Source organism: Nicotiana attenuata, unplaced genomic scaffold, assembly GCF_001879085.1.
Source record: "Nicotiana attenuata strain UT unplaced genomic scaffold, NIATTr2, whole genome shotgun sequence".
NCBI lineage: Eukaryota > Viridiplantae > Streptophyta > Magnoliopsida > Solanales > Solanaceae > Nicotiana > Nicotiana attenuata.
The window spans coordinates 49,143-71,576 of NW_017670775.1; the positions used below are offsets into that span (position 1 = coordinate 49,143).

Sequence of the window (22,434 nt, forward strand, 5' to 3'; positions counted from 1 at the left end):
ATGCATCATGGTATGTGCAATGTAGTCCTTCCCTTGAAGGGTACCTTCCTTTTTGTGTGTTAATTTCTTTATATGAGGGCATCGATGAATTTTCTGAGGTGAGACCGTCCCCCTACGAGGAGGAGGAAGGACCCTCGACTTTCGAATCAAGGAAATATAAGAACAGAAAAAGATCCTTGAAGGACGAGGATTCTCATAGAAAAGTGGGATCGGCTCGGGGGCCTGAGGAGGGCGTTGCCGTTGTCGAAAATTTCATCAATACGGTAGTTTCGAGGATATCAGCGTATCCGAAGAGGATGATTCTATAGCGGCGGCTCGAATCGGGAGGCCTCCCGAGATTTTTGAACCTACTGGGCCTGAAGCCCCTAATCTCGAGGGAGAGACTTCACATTAGAGGAGCTGTGAAGGTCCTTCCATTCCTGATTTGGCAGCTGGTTCTCAGGCGACGGGAAGTACCCCGAGGGAAACGGACTTTGTCATGTCCCTGCCTCGACAGGGCGCCTCAGGTTGCTCTACCGGGGCGAATGAGACCAAGCCGGTAGATGTGAAGTCGACCTTCGAGAAAGCCCAGCGACTCTGCTCCATGGTGAGTTTTATTATAACTTTTTCAATCTTCATATTTTCTCCTCTTTAACAGAACTTTTCTTTCTCATAGGCCTTTGATATGCTCAGGTCTGAGCTTATCTGCTGTGAGGCTAAGTTGCATAGAGCTTTGAACGGGGAGAGATGTCTCATGCTTCATTGTGACAAGAAGACAAGAGAGCTGATACATCTCCGATCAGAGTTGGACCGAAGCTGAGATTATGAAGACAATCTCGAGAAATAGGTAACTTCCGTTTTAAGGGAATATGGGCTTTTTTTCCATTTTTCGGAAACTTATGTTTCGGTATCCCAGTTGCAGAAAAAGACAGAGGTGTTGGAGCGCCTTCGAGGCAAAGCAACCAGGTCAACTTTGACTGCAACGATTTGAAGGCATAGATAGATGTTCATGTTGCGGCCAAAAGGAACGCTTTGGCTAAGGCCTCTACCCTCAAGATACAGCTTCATAGTGCTCGAAGAGGTGACTCAGTCTAGACGAGCAAAATTTCTAAGCTTGAAATAGATCTTTTGAAGCTGAAGGCCGAAGTTGTGGACGCTCGAGCCGAAGTCGAGGAGGTCCGATCAAAGGCCGATAAGAAGGTGGCCATTTACCTAAAGATGTCATCGAAGCTTGTGCGAAGTTGAGGGGGGCTTCCGATCGAGAGAGGAGAAGCAATGAATATGCCCGGTGCATATCCCGGAGGGAAACTCTCGAGGAGATTCATGGTAAGGGCTTCGATCTCTCGGAGGAGATAGAGCAAGCCAGGGCGGATAAGTTCGATGCCAAGTTCCTCATTTCCAATGACGAAGGCGATGAGGAGGGGGCCGATGAAGGAGCTGGTCCTAATGGGGCCGATGATGACATAGTACCCGAGGGGGGAAAGACTAAGTTCCCGAGGGTAGACTAGGCTTTCCTTTCTTGTTCTTTGTATAGGGTTGCCTGTGGGAGTGGTGTAAATGTACCTTTGTACCATTATTCATAATAACAAAGGAAACCTTTAGTTTTCTCTTCATATGAATTTCCACTTGTTTGTGTCTTTGTTTAGATTTTGAGAGTTGATGCCTGTGGATAATTAGTCCGATATGTTGGACTCTTAATATAGGAACCCTTAGGTTATGCCTGATGAGTAATTGATGATAGTTAACCGTTCAGGGCTAGGTCCTCGAATCAAGTTTTGACTCAGGCTCATTGACCCTTAGGTTCTCGACATACTGGCCCTTAGGCTCTTATGTATTGGCCCTTAGACTCTTTATGCTGGCGCTTAGGCTCTTACGCACTGGCCCTTAGGCGCTTTTTAGATTGGGTCGATGCGACCTCTGATATGGCTGTAGTTTTCCCCGTTTCGGCTGAAGTTTTGATTATGCCTTGGCATGTTTTATGTTCGTCCGACTCTTCGATGGCTCAAATAAGAACCTCAATTACGAATCAATATGCGACGATAATCGAGCACCTCGGGAGGTTCTCTTGAAGGCTAATTTTTCGAAGCCTTTTGCTGAAGGCTAATTATCTCGAAGCCTTGTCATTGTTTGGTGTTGATATGATCGAAGCTCTTTTGCTTATACCGAGGGTAGCCTGATTAACCGGTTCTTTTCAAAGTGTTTTTGAAGTATTTGAAGGCCTTTAGTTCTATGGCGGCAGTCGGACGTCTCTGAGCCGCGTTAATTTGGTCGGAGCTTTTCGATGCGATCATAGTCGATAGTCCCCGGGTAAGATGACCTCGGTGTCTATATAGAGGGTATGCCTTTTTAGGGGTCTTACAAGTTCGATATATAGCCTCGGCCTTAATATTGGGGTTGTGCCTTTTAAGGTCTTACGAATTTTGCCTCGTTGAGGTCTTACAGATTTGGTGTTACCTCGCTGAGGGCTTACGAGCTCGAAGTCGCCTGATCGAGGTCTTACGAATTCGAGTCTTTGATGGTTCAATGAGCTGACTGTCGATGGCAGTCCCGAGTGTTCGCTTTTGGCCCTCAAGCCGTTTTGCGTGAAAGTATTGAATTTCTTCGAGTATTTTGATAAGCAAAGAGGCTTCCTCAATTTTTTGATATATGTGTACATGTTATTTGCCTTTGGAGGCTCAATTGTTCTATATGGACACGGTTCATTTGACCGTTTGGCCCAATACAATATTCTCCTATCGAGGTCCTCCTGGCGTAGTTCGGTTTCTTACAAGGGATGATCTCCTGGGGTGATGCCCCCCAGTATTTGAGGTTGATTGAAGAGAAGCCTTGAATACTTGATGAGTTCTCCTTAGGTATCATATGGATGTTGCCTCGTTAAAAACCTTGCCGGTAAAACCCGTTCGGGATAAAATCCGGTCTAAGGGGAAAAGAGTGCAACGCATGCTTTAAAACCCAAGGTCTTCGAGCTGGAGGGTGCTTCGATTCCTCTCGATCGAACACCTGCAGTAAGTTAGTGTAAAACATAGATAAAACGGGAGAGGGTTGTACCTTAACGATGGTGTTCGAGCTTTGATAAATTCCAACTACTTGTTCCGAGGACGCGGCACGGTTCTTTACTCACTCGTTTGGATGTAGCCGAGAATGTAGGTTATAGTTGTTAGCTGATTTTTTACTTTCCTTTTGGATCTTTTGATGTAGGGGCCATCGATACCGGTGCCATGTCGTGCACCGCGAACATCTCTCTTGCTGCGTGCTGCTCCACGTATACTGCTTTTACCCCATCCTTGGTTGGAAATTTCATTGTTTGATGAAGGGTCGAGGGTACTACTCTCATACTGTGTATCCACGGCCTTCCAAGTAAGGCATTGTATCTCATGTCACCTTCGATGACATGAAACTTGGTATCTTGGATTGTACCGGCTACGTTGACCAGGAGGATGATTTCCCCTTTGGTTGTTTCGAGAGCCATGTTGAATCCATTGAGGACTCGAGAGGCGGGTATGATCTGGCCGAGCAGCCCGAGTTGCTCCACCACTCTCGACCTGATTATGTTGGCTGAGCTACCTGTATCCACGAGCACACATTTAATCTGAATTTTATTCAAAAGAAGAGAAATTACCAGTGCGTCATTATGAGGTTGAGACAAGGTCTCGATGTCCTCTTCGCTGAACATGAGAGCATCCTCTGGTAGTAACTCCGAGTTCGCCTTTCCCTGGTGATGGATATCTTTGTTCGTTTTAAAACGGGTTCCTCTGGGGCGTCGACCCCTCCAACGATCATGTTAATGACGTGATGCGATTCTTCTAGTTCGTTTTTCCTATTTGTATCTCTTTCTCGGAAATGGTTCTTAGCCCGGTCGCTGAGAAACTCACGAAGGTGCCCTTCTTTGAACAAATGGGCTACCTCCTCCCTGAGCTGCTTGCAATCCTCGGTCCTATGACCGTGAGTGTCGTGATACTTACACATCAAGTTGGGGTTCCTCTGTGAAGGGTCTGATAGTATGGGTTTTGACCACCTGGTATCTTTGAATTGTACCTATAGCCGAGACGATATCCGAGACATCAACGTTGAAGTTGTACTCAGATAGACGGGGTGCCACTACCAACACAATGTGCCTATCAAAACCGGCTTTACTCATGAGTCCCCGGGAATTTCGACCTCGATCCATCCTTCGATCACCTCGAGGTATATTACGCCTTGGCGAGTTTCTTCGATCTTCTACGTACGGCTGGTATCTTTCCTTGTTTAATCTTGGAACTCTTTCTGTAAACCTTTGTTCCTTCGTTAAGAGCCTGCTATGATATTTAGAGCCCGAAGGGCTCCTAATTGGTCATCTTCGATCCTGATTTTTGACTGATACCTGTTGTGCACATCCGCCTAAGTCACGGCGAGATATTCGACCAAAATTTTGTTTTAGCTGCTTCGAAGCTACCGAGCTTCGTTCGTTTAAGCCTTGAGTGAAGGCCTGTACTTCCCAGTCATTGGAGACTGGTGGTAATTCCATTCACTCCATCTAAAAATGAGATACGAATTCCCTTAGCATCTCGTTCTTTCTCTATTTGATTTTGAAGGCATCGGACTTCCTGGTGGCGACCTTGATGGCACCGGCGTGTGCTCTCACAAAAGAATCCGCCAACATGGCAAATGAATCTATCGAATTTGGAGTCAGGGTATGATAACACATCATGGCCCCTTTCGATAGCGTTTCTCCGAATTTCTTCAACAAGACAGACTCTATCTCGTCGTCCCTTAAGTCATTTCCTTTTACATCACAAGTGTAAGCGGTGATGTGCTCATTGGAGTCCGTGGTCCCGTTGTATTTCGGTACGTCGGGCATTCTGAACTTCTTCAGGATGGGCTTCGGAGCTGCACTTGGCGGGAATGGTTTCTGTATGAACTTTTTTGAATCTACGCCCTTCAGAATCGGGGGCGCGTCCGGGATCTGATCGACCCTCGAGTTATAACTCTCCACCCTTTTATCGTTATCTTCTATATTCTTTTCTCCTGATTCAATTCTTCTGATGAGTTCCTCGAGCATCTTCATAATAGCGGGATCAGCTGCTGACGCGTTATTGCTCGATCTCTCCGGTACCAGCTCGACTCGATGAGCTGTTTCCGATGCTACTGTGCTTGGGGTTTTTTGGTGGCTTTGTTGCTGAGCAGTATTTTCCTACTGTGCTTGTAACATTTCAAAAATGACTTGAAGACTAACGTCTCTTTCCTCACCGCGCACGCTTCCGTTGGTAGGAGATCTTACATCGACATGCACAACATTACGTGAGCTTACGTCGATGGCGATTTGTGCTGATGCCTCCCCTGGGTTTTGCGGTGGTACACCGGCATCTGCTGGTGCTATCCCTGGATTTTGTGGTGGTACACCGGCATCTGCACCGTTTTCTCCCTGGAGCCCAATGCCGTTGTTTTCACGTGCATTTGCTGAGTTAGATATTTTGACCTGAAATCAAAGATTCTTGGACAAGAAAAAGTGTGAAGGGTAACTTGTGTTTTCAGAAAACTAGCACCAAAACAATCACTATTATTTTTAGCCCCACGGTGGGCACCAAACTGTTTACCTTGAAAATAGTAATTACAATTATATTTGATTTTGGGGTTCTACGTGATTTATTTTAATACTAGTTGTTAGGTAATAGATGTTAAATGTGAGTAGAGAAAATAAGAAATGCAAACCAATGAGGTCACAAGGTTGAGCCTCGAGCCAGCTGGAGCAGGGCCTCGAGGTCTAGCCGGGTTAATAGCTACGAACAATCGATGAAGATCAATGATAATGAAGGCCTTACAGATGGCCTTTTGCGGCTAATGATGAGCAATAAATGATGAACAATAATGAATAATGAAAGAATAAGCATTAAATGTGAGGAACAAACTGTTAGCAAAGAGAGCGGAGGATGTTGTATTGTATTCAATGTGTTATGTAATAATGCGGATCCCCTTTACAAAATGACAAAGGTACCCTTTATATAGGAGGGGTGAATCCCAATATAGTACATGTCTAATAAACAAATAATTAATGCTACTAGTACATCTGTATAACGGCTCAGCGCGAATGTGTACTATTCTTGCAGACTCTGTCAGTCATCATCGTGTGCTTTTGGGGGTTTCCCGCCTTTCCTTGATGACCACCGACCCGTACCGTTCCGAGATCGACTTTCGATGTGTCCCCCGAGAGGAGCCATTCGGGGTCCGCCCTCAAGTCCCACTTCGAGCCCCTCGAGGCCGGGCGTGAAGTGGCACAGTAACCTCAAAGTCGGACTCTCCAATTTTGGCCGCATACAAAACTGACTCCTAACAAGATTAAGATTGTTTTACTCCCTTTTTCTTTCCTTATATTATCAAGCACTATTTTTCTTTTGCCCAAATTATTAGGTCTTCTTTTTTGACAACAGCAATTTTTTTGACCCAATACTACTTTTTTATCTTTTCCTTCTGCTTCATCTAATTCACTACAGCAAAGAAAATGAAAGTTTGCTTTAGAAAAATAAAGAGTTCAGAATGGTAAAATTCACTAATTTTCTTTCGCGTCAATTACGTTATCCATCACAGTTTTATGGCATTTCTAATATTAATACTATGTGTTTCTCATTAATTTTTTTATCGTGTTTAAATAGTTGTACACTTATACGATTTGATTGGTGGTAACTTTACATTAAATAAAGTTAAGCACCCACGAACCTAAAATCTTGAATCTGCCGCTGTATTTGAGGGGCATATAATAGATTCCTTTTTCTTTGGTATAAATAAGTTAAGTATACTCCACAGAAAACTAGTACGTGCAGTATCTTTGATAGAAAATCTATTGAAGCGTCGTACGAAGCTAGTCTCATCCAAGTTTGTACTCAATGAAATTTAGCAGTCAAAATGTAGTAATCAATCACGCATTTGCACTTGTACCCGCAAAACTTCTCAAGTTACAATGACATTCTAAAGTTCTACCACTACAACTTCAAAATTTTCATCAATGAATGCGATGTAAGTTTTTACTTCTTCTGTTTCATAATAAGTAACTTTTTAGTCTTTAGCATATTCCTTAAAAAAATACGAACTCCAAAAAAAAATATATATTTACTAAAATAACCTTAATTTTGTTACCTTGACATATTGAAATATGTAAATAAAGGCAAAATTATTTCCTTCTTGATTATATAAAAAAATACTTATTTTGGACCAAAATAAAAATGCCAAGAAATCACTTATTATAGACCAGAGGGAGTATGTAAATTTCAAGTATATTTGTAACTATTTCAGTTTTAAAAAAAGTTGCCTAAAAATATTCCGGAGTTTGTTGGTACAATAATGTTGATTAATTGAGACGTTTAAGGTGAGATAAATAATAATTAGCAGAAATATCTCATGATTAAGACTATTTATCATCCATCTTAAGAATCTTAAAAGACAAGTAATATGAACTTGAGAGACTATTTATATTATTTGCCTTTTGGATTGAGTTTAACTGCATGATCTTTATACCGGCGAGCTTATTTTTCTTCAGTTGATATACATAAATTATAAATTAATTAAATAGAGTTATACACATATTGTACCATATATATTATACATCAACAGATAATTTTTAGCTTAAATGGTTAGATAGAAGATTATTTAGCTTAATTTTTGATATTTTATTGGCTATGGGTGTTGGTTTATATTTGGTGAGTGTCAATATAACGTGTGTCCAGGAAACAAGGTGGGATAGGGTCGAGGGCGAAGGATGCGGGCGGGTATATACTTTGGTACTCAGGAGTCCAGAAAGGTAAGAATGGAGTGGGTATCTTAGTAGATAGGGAACTTGGAGAGTCTGTGTTTGAGATTAGACGAGTGAATAATAGATTGATGATTATTAAGTTGGTGGTTGGACAGTGCACCCTAAACGTCGTTAGTGCCTATGAGTCACATGCGGGCCTGGATGAGGAGGCTAAACGGCGCTTTTGGGAGGGGTTAGATGAGATTGTGCACCAAATTCTGCCTGCTGAGAATCTATTCATAGGAGGGGATTTCAATGGTCATATTGGGTCGACCGTAGGTGGTTATGGCGAGGTGCATGGAGTCTTCGGTTTTGGGGAGAGGAACGGAGGAGGTACCTCACTGTTGGACTTCGCTAAGGCTTATGGGTTGGTGATTGCGAGCTCTAGCTTTTCGAAGAGGGAGGAGCATTTGGTTAATTTTTAAAATGCGGTGGCGAAGACTCAGATTGACTATCTCCTCCTCAGGAGGTGCGACAGAGGGCTGTGCAAGGATTGAAAGGTGATTCCGCGTGAGGCACTCACAGCGCAGCATACGCTCTTGGTGATGGATGTTGGTATTATGTTAAAGAGGAAGAATAGGCCTGCTCGAGAAAGACTGAGAATAAGGTGGGGAACGTTAGCTAAGGATAAAGCACAAGAGTTGGAGGGGCGGTTGTCGGCTCTGGGAGCTTGGAGGAGTAATGGTGCCGCCAGCACTATGTGGTCAGCAACAACAGATTGTATAAGGGAGGCTGCGAGAGAGGTGTCAGGGGTCTCGACGGGCGTCTCTGGTGGGTACAAAGGAGACTGGTGGAGGAATGAAGTGGTCCAAGGTAAAGTGAAAGCGAAGAAGGCAGCGTACCTGAAGTTAATGGAGAGCATAGGTGAGGAGGAGAAGCAAGCGTGTTTGGAGAGGTATAAGGTAGCCAGGAAGGAAGCTAAGCTGGCAGTCACGGAGGCTAAGACTGCGGCTTATGGTCGTATGTACGAGGAACTGGGGAAAAAAGGCAAAGAGAAGAAGTTATCCCGACTGGCCAAGTTGAGAGAGAGAAAGTCTCGGGATTTGGAAGACGAAGATGGTAGAGTATTGATGGAAGATGCTCAGATTAAGAGGAGATGGCAGACTTACTTTCATAAACTTCTAAATGAAGAAGGGGATCAGGATATTGTTCTAGGCGAATTGGAGCATTCCGAGTGTCACCATGACATTGGGTGCTGCAAGCGTATCAAGGTTGAAGAGGTCGTGAGAGCTATGCGTAAGATGAGTAGGGGCAGAGCGACTGGGCCAGACGAGATTCTGGTGGAATTTTGGAAGTGTGTGGGGAAAGTAGGTTTGGAGTGGTTGACTGGGTTGTTTAATGTTATTTTTAAGGCGAAAAGGATGCTGGATGAGTGGAGGTGGAGTACGGTGGTTCCATTGTATAAGAACAAAGGTGATATCTAGAGCTGCAACAATTATAGGGGTATCAAATTACTGAGTCATACAATGAAAGAATGGGAGAGGGTGGTTGAATCGAGGGTGAGGATGACAGTGTCTGTATCCAACAACCAGTTCGAGTTCATGCCTGGTCGTTCAACTACAGAAGCTATACACCTTGTTAGGAGGTTGGTGGAACTGTACAGAGAGAGGAAGAAGGATCTACACATGGTGTTTATAGACCTAGAGAAAGTGTATGGCAAGGTTCCTAGAGAAGTTATGTCACGACCCCCGTTCACCCTCCATGAACATGTCGTGATGGCACCTAGTTCCTACAACTAGGTAAGCCTAACAATGCGGAAATGCGTATAACTTGCGGAAACAATTAACTAAATTAAGCAAAACTAGAAGAAAACGGTAAATGAGTGCCACCTGACATATAAAACTCAAAAGAAATGCGGAAGTCTAAAATCTCAACCCAAAACCCGAAAACTCAGGGGAACCATAGGCTAACAGAAGCATAGTACGCTGCTCTAACTCCAGAATATCTAAACAATTGAGAGAAAAGGAATAAACTAAGTACTAAAGCTGGAACAGAATAGAGACTCCTAGTCTACGGACGCGGTAGATATACGTCGAAGTCTCCGTGTATCGCCTCGCCTCAAGAATAGTGCGCCTGAGTGCAGGTACCTGGATCTGCACATGAAAAACATGCGCAGGAAGGGCATGAGTACACCACAGCGGTACTCAGTAAGTGCCAAGCCTAACCTCGGTTGGATAGTGACGAGGAAGGTCAAGGCCCTACTGAGATAAACATAATATATGATAGGATAAGGAAAACAGTATAGATAAAATCTACAGCGAGAATCTAAATAGGATAAATAAGGGAAACAGTAATAGGAAGCAGAAACAAACAATATAAGGAATACTGCTCACAACAGGAAGTAATAGCCGGGGATCTCTTGGTATCCCGAGGGTCTCTTGGTATCCTCAAATCTTACGTTTACATGTGCCAGGGATCTCTTGGTATCCCGCACCTCAGTTCAGAACATTACAAGTACAGGGGGATCTCCCGGGATGCCGTCCTGTAGTCCAACTATCAATGTGCAGGGGGGATCTATCGGGAATCAAACCCGCAGTACCAAAATAAATATGCAGGGGAATCTATCGGGAATCGAACCCGCAGTCCCAAAGTAAATATGCAGGGGGATCTATCGGGAATCTAACCTGCAGTCCCAAAGTAAATATGCAGAGGGATCTATCAGGAATCTAACCCGCAGTCCCAAAGTAAATATGCAGGGGGATCTATCGGGAATCGAACCCGCAGTCCCAAAGTAAATATGCAGGGGGATCTATCGGGAATAGAACCCGCACTCCCAAAGTAAATATGCAACCACAACAAGAAGGTATTCAGAACTAGAGTACGAGAAAATACAAGGCAAGGAGTAGTTCTAGCCTAACATGCTTCACGTAGTACAATCAAGGCAACTTAAGCAAATAGACAATTTAGGTCAGCTAAGCATGCTTTTCTAAACTAATACAGGCTATAATTGCAAGTAGAATAAAGCAGGTAAGAAAGAAACTCAGTCTAAATATTTAAAGTAAAATCGGGTTTATCAACAATTAGCTCAAGTACGCGCTCGTCACCTCACGCACAAGGCATTCAATTACCAATATCATATCCTAAGGGGAAAGGTCCCCCACACAAGGTTAGACAAGCCACTTACCTCGAACCGGCTCAAAACCAACTAGAAATCACGCCCTTGTCACGAGTATCCGACTCCAAATGGCCCAAATCTATTCAATTCAATTACATATCGTAAATAACATCGCAAACAACTGGTTTTGCTATTTAATTCAAAGCTACAACGTGAAATTAGGTAAAATGACAAAAATGTCCTTCAAGCCAATGCCTTGAATAATTTTCACATTTTCAGAACCCTCGTACTCTCACGAGTCTAACCATATAAAAATCTCCCAAATCGGAGGTCAAACACCCACTCAAAAACCCAATAGTTTAGCCTATGAAGCTTCACCCAATTTTCCAATGTTTGATCCCAAATTCGAATTTTAATGATAGATTTAACTACAAAATAATGAAATATAACTAGAAGGGATTAAAGAAACGTTACCCAATAGTCTTCTCTTCAAAACCCTCTGAAAATCGCCCTTACCCGAGCTCAATTTGGTTTTTCTAACTTATGAAATCAAACCCTCGAATTTTCTATATCAGAACAGGCAGTTCCGCTTCTGCGGAAACAAGCCGCTTCTGCGGTCTTCAATTAAATGGCCAGGACCACATCTGGGATAAATAAGCCGCAGGTGCAGAAGCGCATCTACGAGGGACAATCCGCTTCTACGGAGACTAGGGGCCACTGGGCTTCGCTTCTGCGGCGGATAAGCCGCTTCTGCGGCTCCGCCTATGCGGGAGAAGAACCGCTTCTGCGGTTTCTGAGGGAAAGGGCAATAGCCGCTTCTGCGATGCCGCATCGGCGGTTCCCAAGCCGCAGATGCGGAAATACCAGAAGCAACAAGAAATCAGCTGCTGCACACTTCAAAATTCTTCCGTTAACCACCCGAAATAATCCCGAAGCCCCCGGGACCTCAACCAAAAGCACCAATAACACCTAATACCTTATTCAAACTTGTACCGATCCTTAAACCACCTAAAACAACGCCGGAAACTCGAATTAGACAAGGATTTGAGCCTAAGAACATCAATTTTTTATCAAAATACGCTTGCGATCAAAAACCTAACCAAAACACGTCCAAATCACCTGAAATTTTGCACACACATCCCAAATGACATGACGGAGCTACTGCAACTTCTAGAATTCCAATCCAACCTTCGGATCAAAAACTCACTATCGGATCGGAACTTCAAGAATTCAAACTTCGGCATTCCAAGCCTAAATGAGCCACGGACTTCCAAAATACATTCCGAACACGCTCCCAACCCCGAAATCACCTAACGGAGCTAACGGAACCATCAAATTTCCATTCCAAGGTCGTCTTCACATTGTTCCGACTACGGACCACTTTTCCACACTTAAGCTCTCATTTAGGGACTAAGTGTCCCAAAACTACCCGAAACTCAACACCGAACGTCCCGGCAAACCAAAATAGCAGAAATGAACTTAGGGGAAGCAGTTAATGGGGGATCGGGGCGTAAATTCTTAAGATGACCGGCCGGGTCGTCACATCCTCCTACACTTAAACATTCGTTCGTCCTCGAACGAGCATAGAGAACATACCTGAAGTAGTGAAAAGATGAGGGTACTGGCTGCGCATATCGCGCTCGGTCTCCCAAGTCGCCTCCTCGGCCGGCTGACCCCACCACTAAACCTTCACTGAAGCAATGCTCTTTGACCTCAACTTTCTGATCTATCTGTCCAATATAGCCACTGGCTCATCAAAATAGGATAGATCCTTGTCCAACTGGACTGAACTGAAATCCAACACGTGAGACGGACCACCGTGATACCTCCGGAGCATCGCAACATGAAATACCGGATGAACTCCGGCCAAACTGGGAGGTAAGGCAAGCTCATAGGCAACCTCCCCAACTCGCCTCAAGACCTCAAAAGGGCCAATAAACCTCGGACTCAACTTCCCTTTCTTCCCAAACCTCATGACGCCTTTCATACGCGAAACCCGAAGCAGAACCCGCTCACCAACCATATATGAAACGTCACGAACCTTCCTGCCCGCGTAACTCTTCGGTCTGGACTGGGTTGTACGGAGTTTATCCTGAATTGTCTTAACTTCCTCCAATGCATCCTGAACTAACTCTGTGCCCAATAGCCTAGCCTCACCCGACTCGAAACAACCCACCAGAGATCTACACCTCCTACCATATAAAGCCTCATATGGCGCCATCTGAATGTTGGACTGATAACTGTTGTTGTAAGCAAACTCCGCCAATGGCAAGAAATGACCCCAAGACCCTCCAAACTCAATCACACATGCACGGAGCATATCCTCAAGAATCTGAACAGTGCGCTCGAACTGTCCGTCCGTTTGGGGGTGAAATGCTATGCTCAACTCCACCCGAGTACCTAACTCCTGCTACACGGCTCTCCAGAACCGCGATGTAAACTGGGTACCTCTGTGCAAAGTGATAGAAACTGGAATACCATGCAGACGGACGATCTCCCGAATATAAATCTCCGCCAACCGCTCCGATGAATAAGTGGTACACACAGGAATAAAATGAGCGGACTTGGTCAGCCGATCCACAATAACCCAAATGGAATCAAACTTCTTCAAGGTCCGTGGGAGTCCGGATACAAAATCCATGGTGATGCGCTCCCATTTCCACTCCGGAATCTCTATCTACTGAAGCAACCCACCCGGGCGTTGGTGCTCATACTTCACCTGCTGGCAGTTGAGGCATCTAGACACATAGCCAACTATATCTTTCTTCATCTGCCTCCACCAATAGTGCTGCCTCAGGTCCTGATACATCTTCGCGGCACCACGATGGATGGAATACCGCGAGCTATGAGCCTCGACTAGAATTATCTCTCGAAGACCATCAACATTGGGCACACAAATCCGGCCCTGCATCCTCAATACTCCGTCATCTCCAATGGTCACATCCCTGGCATCTCCATGCTGAACCTTGTCCTTAAGGACAAGTAAATGAGGGTCCTCATACTACTGCTACCTGATACGATCAAATAAGGAAGACCGGGAAACCACACAAGCTAGGACCCGACTTGACTCCGAAAGGTCCAATCTCACAAACTGGCTAGCTAAGGCCTGAACATCCATCGCCATAGGCCTCTCCGAAGCTGGTAAATATACCAAACTCCCCAAACTCTCCGCCCGGCGACTCAAGGCATCCGCCACTACATTGGCCTTGCCCGGGTGATACAGAATAGTAATATCATAGTCCTTCAATAACTCTAACCACCTCCTCTGGCGCAAATTTAGATCCTTTTGCTTGAACAAGTGCTGCAAACTCCGATGGTGAGTATAAATCTCACAAGGCACAACGTACAAATAGTGACACCAGATCTTCAAGGCATGAACAATAGCAGCTAACTTAAGGTCGTGGACAGGGTAGTTCTTCTCATGTATCTTCAACCGTCTGGACGTATAGGCAATCACTCTACCGTCCTACATCAACACCGCTCCAAGGCCAACCCGTGAAGCATCACAATAAACTGTATAGGACCCCGAACCAGTAGGCAATATCAAAATAGGGGTTGTAATCAAAGCTGTCTTGAGCTTCTGAAAGCTCGCCTCACACTCCTCCATCCACTAAAATGGGTCACCCTTCTGGGTCAATCTAGTCATAGGGGCTGCAATCGATGAAAACCCCTCCACAAAACGACGGTAATAGCCCGCCAAACCAAGGAAACTGCGAATCTCTGTAGCTGAGGACGGCCTGGGCCAACTCTGCACGGCCTCTATCTTCCTCGGATCCACCCGAATGCCCTTACTCCAAACCACGTGGCCTAAGAATGCCACAGAACTCAACCAAAACTCACATTTTGAGAACTTTGAATATAACTTCTTCTCTCTCAGGGTCTGAAGCACGGTCCTCAGGTGCTGCTCATGATCTTCTCGACTTCGGGAATACACCATAATATCATCAATAAAAGCAATAACAAACGAGTAGAGATATGGCCTGAATACAATGTGCATCAAGTGCATGAAAGCGGCTGGGGCATTGGTCAGCCCAAATGACATAACAAGGAACTCGTAATGACCATACCGAGTCCTGAAGGCAGTCTTCAGGATATCTGGCTCCCGAATCTTCAACTGATGGTAACCTAAGCGCAAGTCAATCTTAGAAAACACTTGTGCTCCCTGAAGCTGGTCAACAGATCATCAATACGAGGCAAAGGATGACGGTTCTTCACTGTAACCTTGTTCAACTGACGGTAATCAATACACATACGTATAGAACCATCCTTTTTCTTCACAAACAAGACAGGAGCACCCAACAGTGAAACACTGGGTCGAATGAGACCCTAACCAAGCAATTCCTGCAACTGATCCTTCAACTCCTTCAACTCAGGAGGAGCCATACGATATGGAGGAATGGAAATGGGATGAGTGCCCAGCAACAAATCAATGCCAAAATCGATGTCTCTATCGGGCGGCATGCCCGGAAGATCAGCTGGAAACACATCGTGATAATCCCGTACCATTGGGACTAAATCAACAGAAAGGGGTATCAACACTGACATTTCTCACATAAGCTAAAATACACAGCACACCCTTTCTCAACCATACGCTGAGCTTTAAGGAAAAAGATAACTCTACTGGGAGTGCGATCTAAGGCACCCCCCCCCACTCAACACGCGATATACCTGGCATGACCAGCGTCACGGTCTTGGCGTGACAATCAAGAACAGCATAATGGGGCGACAACCGGCCCATACCCACAATAATATCAAAATCAACCTTACTGAGTAACAATAAATCTGCTCTGGTCTCAAAACCACGAATAGTAATGAAACATGACCAACAAACGCGGTCCACAACAAGAGAATCCCCCACAGGAGTAGAAGCATAAATAGAAAGACTCAAGGAAATCCTGAGGTACACTCAAATGCGGAGCAAAATAAGAAGACACATGCAAATAGGTGGAGCCTAAATCGAATAGAATCGATACACCTCTATAACAAACCATGACAATACCTGCGATGATAGAATCGGAGGCAACAGCCTCGGTACAGGCAGGTGGGGTAGCAACTGGGGCTGTAACCATAGCCTGAGAACTCTATGGGGCGCGCTGTGGCTGAGAAGTCTGTGGAGGTGCACTCCTCCCGAGTCTGGGGCAATACCTCACCACATGGCACATGTCACCACACTCAAAGCAACCTCGCAGCCGACGTGGCGGTGGAAACTGTGCAGTACGGGTACTCCAAGACCCCTAAACACCTAAAACTCTATGTGAAATCTAGGATGCAGACTGAGCTAGCTGACCCACAAAACCTCTACCGTGTCATACTCTTCCCCCAAAATAAGGACCAGCGGGCCTCCCCAATCTACGAGGCCTACTCACTCCTCTATACTCTCCCTCCTGACCACGTCTGCCCTCTCTCTCCTGGACCCACCTGTCTCCTACTTGGCGAGAGGTCCTCACCACCCGCTGAACTAGGACCACAGGCTGTGTTGCCATGACGTCTGGAACCTGACCAATGGGAACCTGATCTGGAGTGGGGGCAACGGGAGTCTGGGTCCCTCCCCTGATCTGTGAAGTAGTCGGTACAACCTGAATCAATCCCGCCTGAATCAATGTACCAAACATGCTCAGGAACTACGCCAAAGTCTCATGAAGAGCTGGAGTAGTAGTAGCCGTAGGCATGTCAGGTGACTAAACTCCGGCTGGATTTGTTGATGGTACCTCGGTGGCAGCTCGTGCAGGTGCTCTCGCTGCACCACGGGCGTGTCCTCGGCCTCTACCCCGGCCCCGGCCTCTGACGGCTACAGTAGGGGGCGCGGGTGCCTGATCATCTCGAGTAGCACGTGTCCTCACCATCTGTGAGAGAATAGAAGGCAGAAGTTTTAGGATTGTGATGTCAAAAATTTCGCACGACAGGGAATCAAATGAAGTGAAATTTTCCTAACGGTTACATAGCCTCTCGTAGATATGTACAGACGTCTCCGTACCGATCAGCGAGACTCTAATAAACCGGCCTATGTTCCGTGACTCCTATGAACCTAGAGCTCTCATACCAACTTGTCACGACCCCCGTTCACCCTCCATGAACATGTCGTGATGGCACCTAGTTCCTACAACTAGGTAAGCCTAACAATGCGGAAATGCGTATAACTTGCGGAAACAATTAACTAAATTAAGCAAAACTAGCAGAAAACGGTAAATGAGTACCACCTGGCATATACAACTCAAAAGAAATGCGGAAGTCTAAAATCTCAATTCAAAACCCGGAAACTCACGGGAACCACAGGCTAACAGAAGCATAGTACGCTGCTCTAACTCCAGAATATCTAAACAATTGAGAGAAAAGGAATAAACTAAGTACTAAAGCTGGAACAGAATAGAGACTCCTGGTCTGCGGACGCAGCAGATATACGTCGAAGTCTCCGTGTATCGCCTCGCCTCAAGGATAGTGCGCCTGAGTGGAGGTACCTGGATCTGCACATGAAAAACATGCGCAGGAAGGGCATGAGTACACCACAGCGGTACTCAGTAAGTGCCAAGCCTAACCTCGGTTGGGTAGTGACGAGGAAGGTCAGGGCCCTACTGAGATAAACATAATATATGATAGGATAAGGAAAACAGTATAGATAAAGTCTACAGCGAGAATCTAAACAGGATAAATAAGGGAAACAGTAATAGGAAGCAGAAACAAACAATATAAGGAATACTGCTCACAACAGGAAGTAATAGCCGGGGATCTCGTGGTATCCCGAGGGTCTCTTGGTATCCTCAAATCTTACGTTTACATGTGCCAGGGATCTCTTGGTATCCCGCACCTCAATTCAGAACATAACAAGTACAGGGGGATCTCCCAGGATGTCGTCCCGTAGTCCAATTATCAATGTGCATGGGGGGATCTATCGGGAATCTAACCCGCAGTCCCAAAGTAAATATGCAGGGGGATCTATCGGGAATCTAACCCGCAGTCCCAAAGTAAATATGCAGGGGGATCTATCGGGAATCTAACCCGCAGTCCCAAAGTAAATATGCAGGGGGATCTATCGGGAATCTAACCCGCAGTCCCAAAGTAAATATGCAGGGGAATCTATCGGGAATCGAACCCGCAGTCCCAAAGTAAATATGCAGGGGGATCTATCGTGAATCTAACTCGCAGTCCCAAAGTAAATATGCAGGGGGATCTAGCGGGAATCGAACCCGCAGCCCCAAAGTAAATATGCAGGGAGATCTATCGGGAATCGAACCCGCAGTCCCAAAGTAAATATGCAGGGGATCTATCGGGAATCGAACCCGCAGTCCCAAAGTAAATATGCAGCCACAACAAGAAGATATTCAGAACTAGAGTACGAGAAAATACAAGGCAACGAGTAGTACTAGCCTAACATGCTTCACGTAGTACAATCAAGGCAACTTAAGCAAATAGACAATTTAGGTCATCTAAGCATGCTTTTCTAAACTAATACAGGCTATAATTGCAAGTAGAATAAAGCAGGTAAGAAACAAACTCAGTCTAAATATTTAAAGTAAAACTGGGTTTTTCAACAATTAGCTCAAGTACGCGCTCGTCACCTCACGCACAAGGAATTCAATTACCAATATCATATCCTAAGGGGAAAGGTTCCCCACACAAGGTTAGACAAGCCACTTACCTCGAACCGGCTCAAAACCAACTAGAAATCACGCCCTTGCCACAAGTATCCGACTCCAACTGGCCCAAATCTATTCAATTCAATTACATATCGTAAAATAACATCGCAAACAACTGGTTTTGCTATTTAATTCAAAGCTACGGCGTGAAATTAGGTAAAATTACCAAAATGCCCTTCAGGCCAACGCCTCGGAATCAAATAATTTTCACATTTTCAGAACCCTCGTACTCTCACGAGTCTAACCATATAAAAATCTCCCAAATCGGAGGTCGAAAACCCAATAGTTTAGCCTATGAAGTTTCACCCAATTTTCCATTTTTTGATCCCAAATTCGAATTTTAATGATAGATTTAACTACAAAATGATGAAATATAACTAGAAGGGATTAAAGAAATGTTACCCAATAGTCTTCTCTTCAAAACCCTCTGAAAATCGCCCTTACCCGAGCTCAATTTGGTTTTTCTAACTTATGAAATCAAACCCTCGAAGTTTCTATATCAGAACAGGCATTTCCGCTTCTGCGAACAAGGGACTGCTTCTGCGGTCCCGCTTATGCGGAAACAAGCCACTTCTGCGGTCTTCAATTAAATGGCCGGGACCGCATCTGCGATAAATAAGCCGCAGGTGCGGAAGCGCATCTGCGAGGGACAATCCATTTCTGCGGAGACTAGGGGCCACTGGGCTTCGCTTCTGCGGCTCCGCCTATGCGGGAGAAGAACCACTTCTGCGGTTTTTGAGGGAAAGGGAAATAGCCGCTTCTGAGGCCATCTAGCCACTTCTGCGGTTCCCAAGCCGCAGATGCGGAAATACCAGAAGCAGCAAGAAATCAGCTGCTGCACACTTCAAAATTCTTTCGTTAACCACCCGAAATCATCCCGAGGTCCCCGGGACCTCAACCAAAAGCACCAATAACACCTAATACCTCATTCAAACTTGTACCAATCCTTAAACCACCTAAAACAACGCCGGAAACTCGAATTAAACAAGGATTTGAGCCTAAGAACTTCAATTTTTTTTTATCAAAATACGCTTTCGATCAAAAACCTAACCAAAACACGTCCAAATGACCTGAAATTTTTCACACACATTCCAAATAACATGACGGAGCTACTGCAATTTCCGGAATTCCAATACGACCCTCGGATCAAAAACTCACTATCGGAGCGGAACTTCAAGAATTCAAACTTCGGCATTCCAAGCCTAAATGATCTACGGACTTCCAAAATACATTCCGAACACGCTTCCAACCCCGAAATCACCTAACGGAGCTAACGGAACCATCGGATTTCCATTCTGAGGTCATCTTCACACTGTTCCGACTATGGACCACTTTTCCACACTTAAGCTCTCATTTAGGGACTAAGTGTCCCAAAACTTCCCGAAACTCAACACTGAACGTCCCGGCAAACCAAAATTGCAATAATGAACTTAGGGGAAGCAAGTAATGGGGGATCGGGGCGTAAATTCTTAAGACGACCGGCTGGATCGTCACAAGTTCTCTGGAGATGCTTGGAAGCAAAACGTGTGTCGATTCCCTACATTATGGTGATTAAGGACGTGTATGATCGGGATAAGACTCAGGTTAGGACAATAGGAGGTGACTTAGAGCTTTTTCCTGTTGTAATTGGGTTACACCAAGGTTCTGCGCTCAGTCCGTTCTTATTCACCCTGGTGATGGACGCGTTAACACACCATATACAAGGGGAGGTGCCATGGTGCATGCTATTCACCGATGACATAGTTCTGATTGATGATCCGCGAGCCGGTGTTAACGAGAGGCTAGAGGTTTGGAGACAGACTCTTGAGTCTAAGGGTTTCAAGCTGAGCAGGACGAAGACGGAATACCTGGAGTGTAAGTTCAGCGCTGAGCCGGGGGAAGTAGGCGTAGATATGAGGGTTGAATCACAGGTCATTCCAAGTAGAGGTAGCTTCAAGTACATTGGGTCGGTTATCCAGGGGGAGGGGAGATCGAGAGTGCCACACACCGTATTAGGGTAGGATGGGTGAAGTGGAGGTTAGCATCTGGAGTCCTGTGTGACAAGAGAGTGCCACCGATACTCAAAGGTAAGTTCTATAAAGTGGTGGTTAGACCGGCCCTGATGAATGGGGCTGAGTCTTGGGCTGTTAAGAACTCACATATCCAGAAGATGAAAGTAGCAGAAATGAGGATGTTGAGGTAGATATGCGGGCACACTAGGATGGATAAGATTAGGAATGATGATATTCGGGAGAAGGTGCATGTGGCTCCCATTGATGACAAGATGCGGGAAGCGAGGCTCAGATGGTTTGGGCATGTTAAGAGGAGAAGCCAAGATGCTCCGGTAAGGAGGTGTGAGGTTGGTTGTGGAGGGCACGAGAAGAGGTAGAGGACGACCTTAGAAGTATTGGGGAGAGGTGATTAGGCAGGATATGGCGAGGCTTCAGATTTCTGAGAACATGACACTTGATAGGAAGATGTGGAGATCGAGTATTAGAGTTCTAGGATAGGAGGTAGTTGATTCTTGCGTTACTTCGTACCTTTGTGAGACTAGGCTGGTAGGGTATTTGTCTAAGATAGATAGTGGCAACATTGCGTCTTACTATTTCGCTTTTCAGTGCAAGACCTATTTACTAGCTATCATTTTTGCTTTGCTTTGCATATTTCTTTTTGCTTTCATGTTGTTTCTATTTTTCCTATGATTTCTATGGTAATACTAATATTGTCTCCTTTTGTCTTTTTTATTTTCTTGAGCTGAGGGTCCGTCGGAAATAGGCTCTCTACCCCTTCGGGGTAGGGGTAAGTTTGTTGAGTTGTTATTGTTATTGTTGTTGTCAATTTTTGCCTTTCTCCATCTCGCACTTGCACCACATGCATCCATCAACATCTCCACCATATAGAATAGAGACCCTTTTATCACGTTAACACATTTTCCTATACCAACCAGACAAATGGATTCTTACAACCGCCCGACTATTCCCATCCTCACAGAAAACCCACATGCTTTCACCACGCATTTGTAATTGTCAATTTTGGACTTTTTAATGGTGTTATATGTGTTTTCAAAAATTTCTACCTCAATAAACTTCGTCAAGTAATCATTTGGTTCCGACATGAAATATACTATATATAGTAAGGGAGAACCAAGGACTTTTGTAGTCACAAAAGTTTACAATAAAATGTAAACGTTTCAATTAATCACTTCTAGGTTCTAACCTTAGTTTTTAAAGTCAAATTTATTTTTTGTTTTATGGTTTACTTTTTAAAAGCTGTCCTACCTTATTTTTTCTGCTTTTAATACTTTGGAAATGCTACGTGTGGTTAATGTTGTTGCTTTTTCCCTGCATATCTCATTTTTGTCAATCACTTATTTTCGAAAAGTTTAGCAAATACCCATGGGGCGGAAAACATTTATCCTTTCATATTCTTTACTTTGCCCATTTTTCATTTTTTTACTACCTAGCCAAATGAAGTCAATTTAAGCTGCTATAAATCAAGTTAATTCAAGTCAATCCAATTCAAACCAAGCCAAGCCAAACTAAACCTAATCAAGTCAATTCAAGTCAAGCCAATTCAAACCAAGTCAAACAAAGTCAAGCGAGCTAAGTCAAATGGGTAAAAAAAGTTGGGATGGGTGTGGGTAGGTAGGGATAATTAGTTTCATTTGGATAGGTATATAGTGTAACTAATTTTCAAATGGATAAAAGAGGCTATTAGTTTAAGCTCAATGGATATTTTGCATAAATTGCTCTTTCTTAAGATCGCTCCCACATGGGCCTTTGAAATTGGAAAATGTAACTTCCTATGGATCTTTTTTTGCCCTTAGGTTACTTTTTACGTTATTTGACCTTATACATTTCAGTAAATTTAGGCAAAGTATGCCAAATTTTTTCTCCAAGTCGACAATTTGTTAGGTCTTGCTATACATTTAGACATGCCCCACATCTATGTTCCTAACCATATTCTTCTCTCTCTAGAGCTCATATATGTACGAATAAAGATATGTCAGAATTATTTTCGGGTAGCTCTAA

General features: G+C 44.5%; 2 protein-coding genes across 2 annotated transcripts in view; both read left to right on the plus strand.

Moving 5' to 3' along the window:
* Window positions 1-5,270: 5,270 nt before the first annotated feature.
* Window positions 5,271-8,163, plus strand: LOC109243208. The gene is made up of 2 exons (XM_019410122.1): window positions 5,271-5,419; window positions 7,674-8,163. The coding sequence occupies exons 1-2, from the start codon at window positions 5,271-5,273 to the stop codon at window positions 8,161-8,163; spliced, it is 639 nt and encodes a 212-aa protein (XP_019265667.1).
* A 120-nt stretch (window positions 8,164-8,283) lies between these two features.
* The window catches only part of LOC109243209, a 41,202-nt gene continuing 27,051 nt past the window's right edge, over window positions 8,284-22,434 (plus strand). The window contains exons 1-3 of the mRNA XM_019410123.1: window positions 8,284-8,797; window positions 8,870-9,045; window positions 9,163-9,399. Of these exons, the coding sequence (XP_019265668.1) occupies window positions 8,284-8,797; window positions 8,870-9,045; window positions 9,163-9,399 (927 nt within the window). The remainder of the gene's footprint in view (window positions 8,798-8,869; window positions 9,046-9,162; window positions 9,400-22,434) is intronic.

Excerpts from the sequence above, each read along its gene's own strand:
- LOC109243208 (XM_019410122.1), top strand. The coding sequence starts at position 5,271 with ATGGCGATTTGTGCTGATGCCTCCCCTGGGTTTTGCGGTGGTACACCG. Across the intron at positions 5,420-7,673 it reads TTTTCACGTGCATTTGCTGA|GAAACAAGGTGGGATAGGGT; the intron begins GTTAGATATTTT and ends ACGTGTGTCCAG.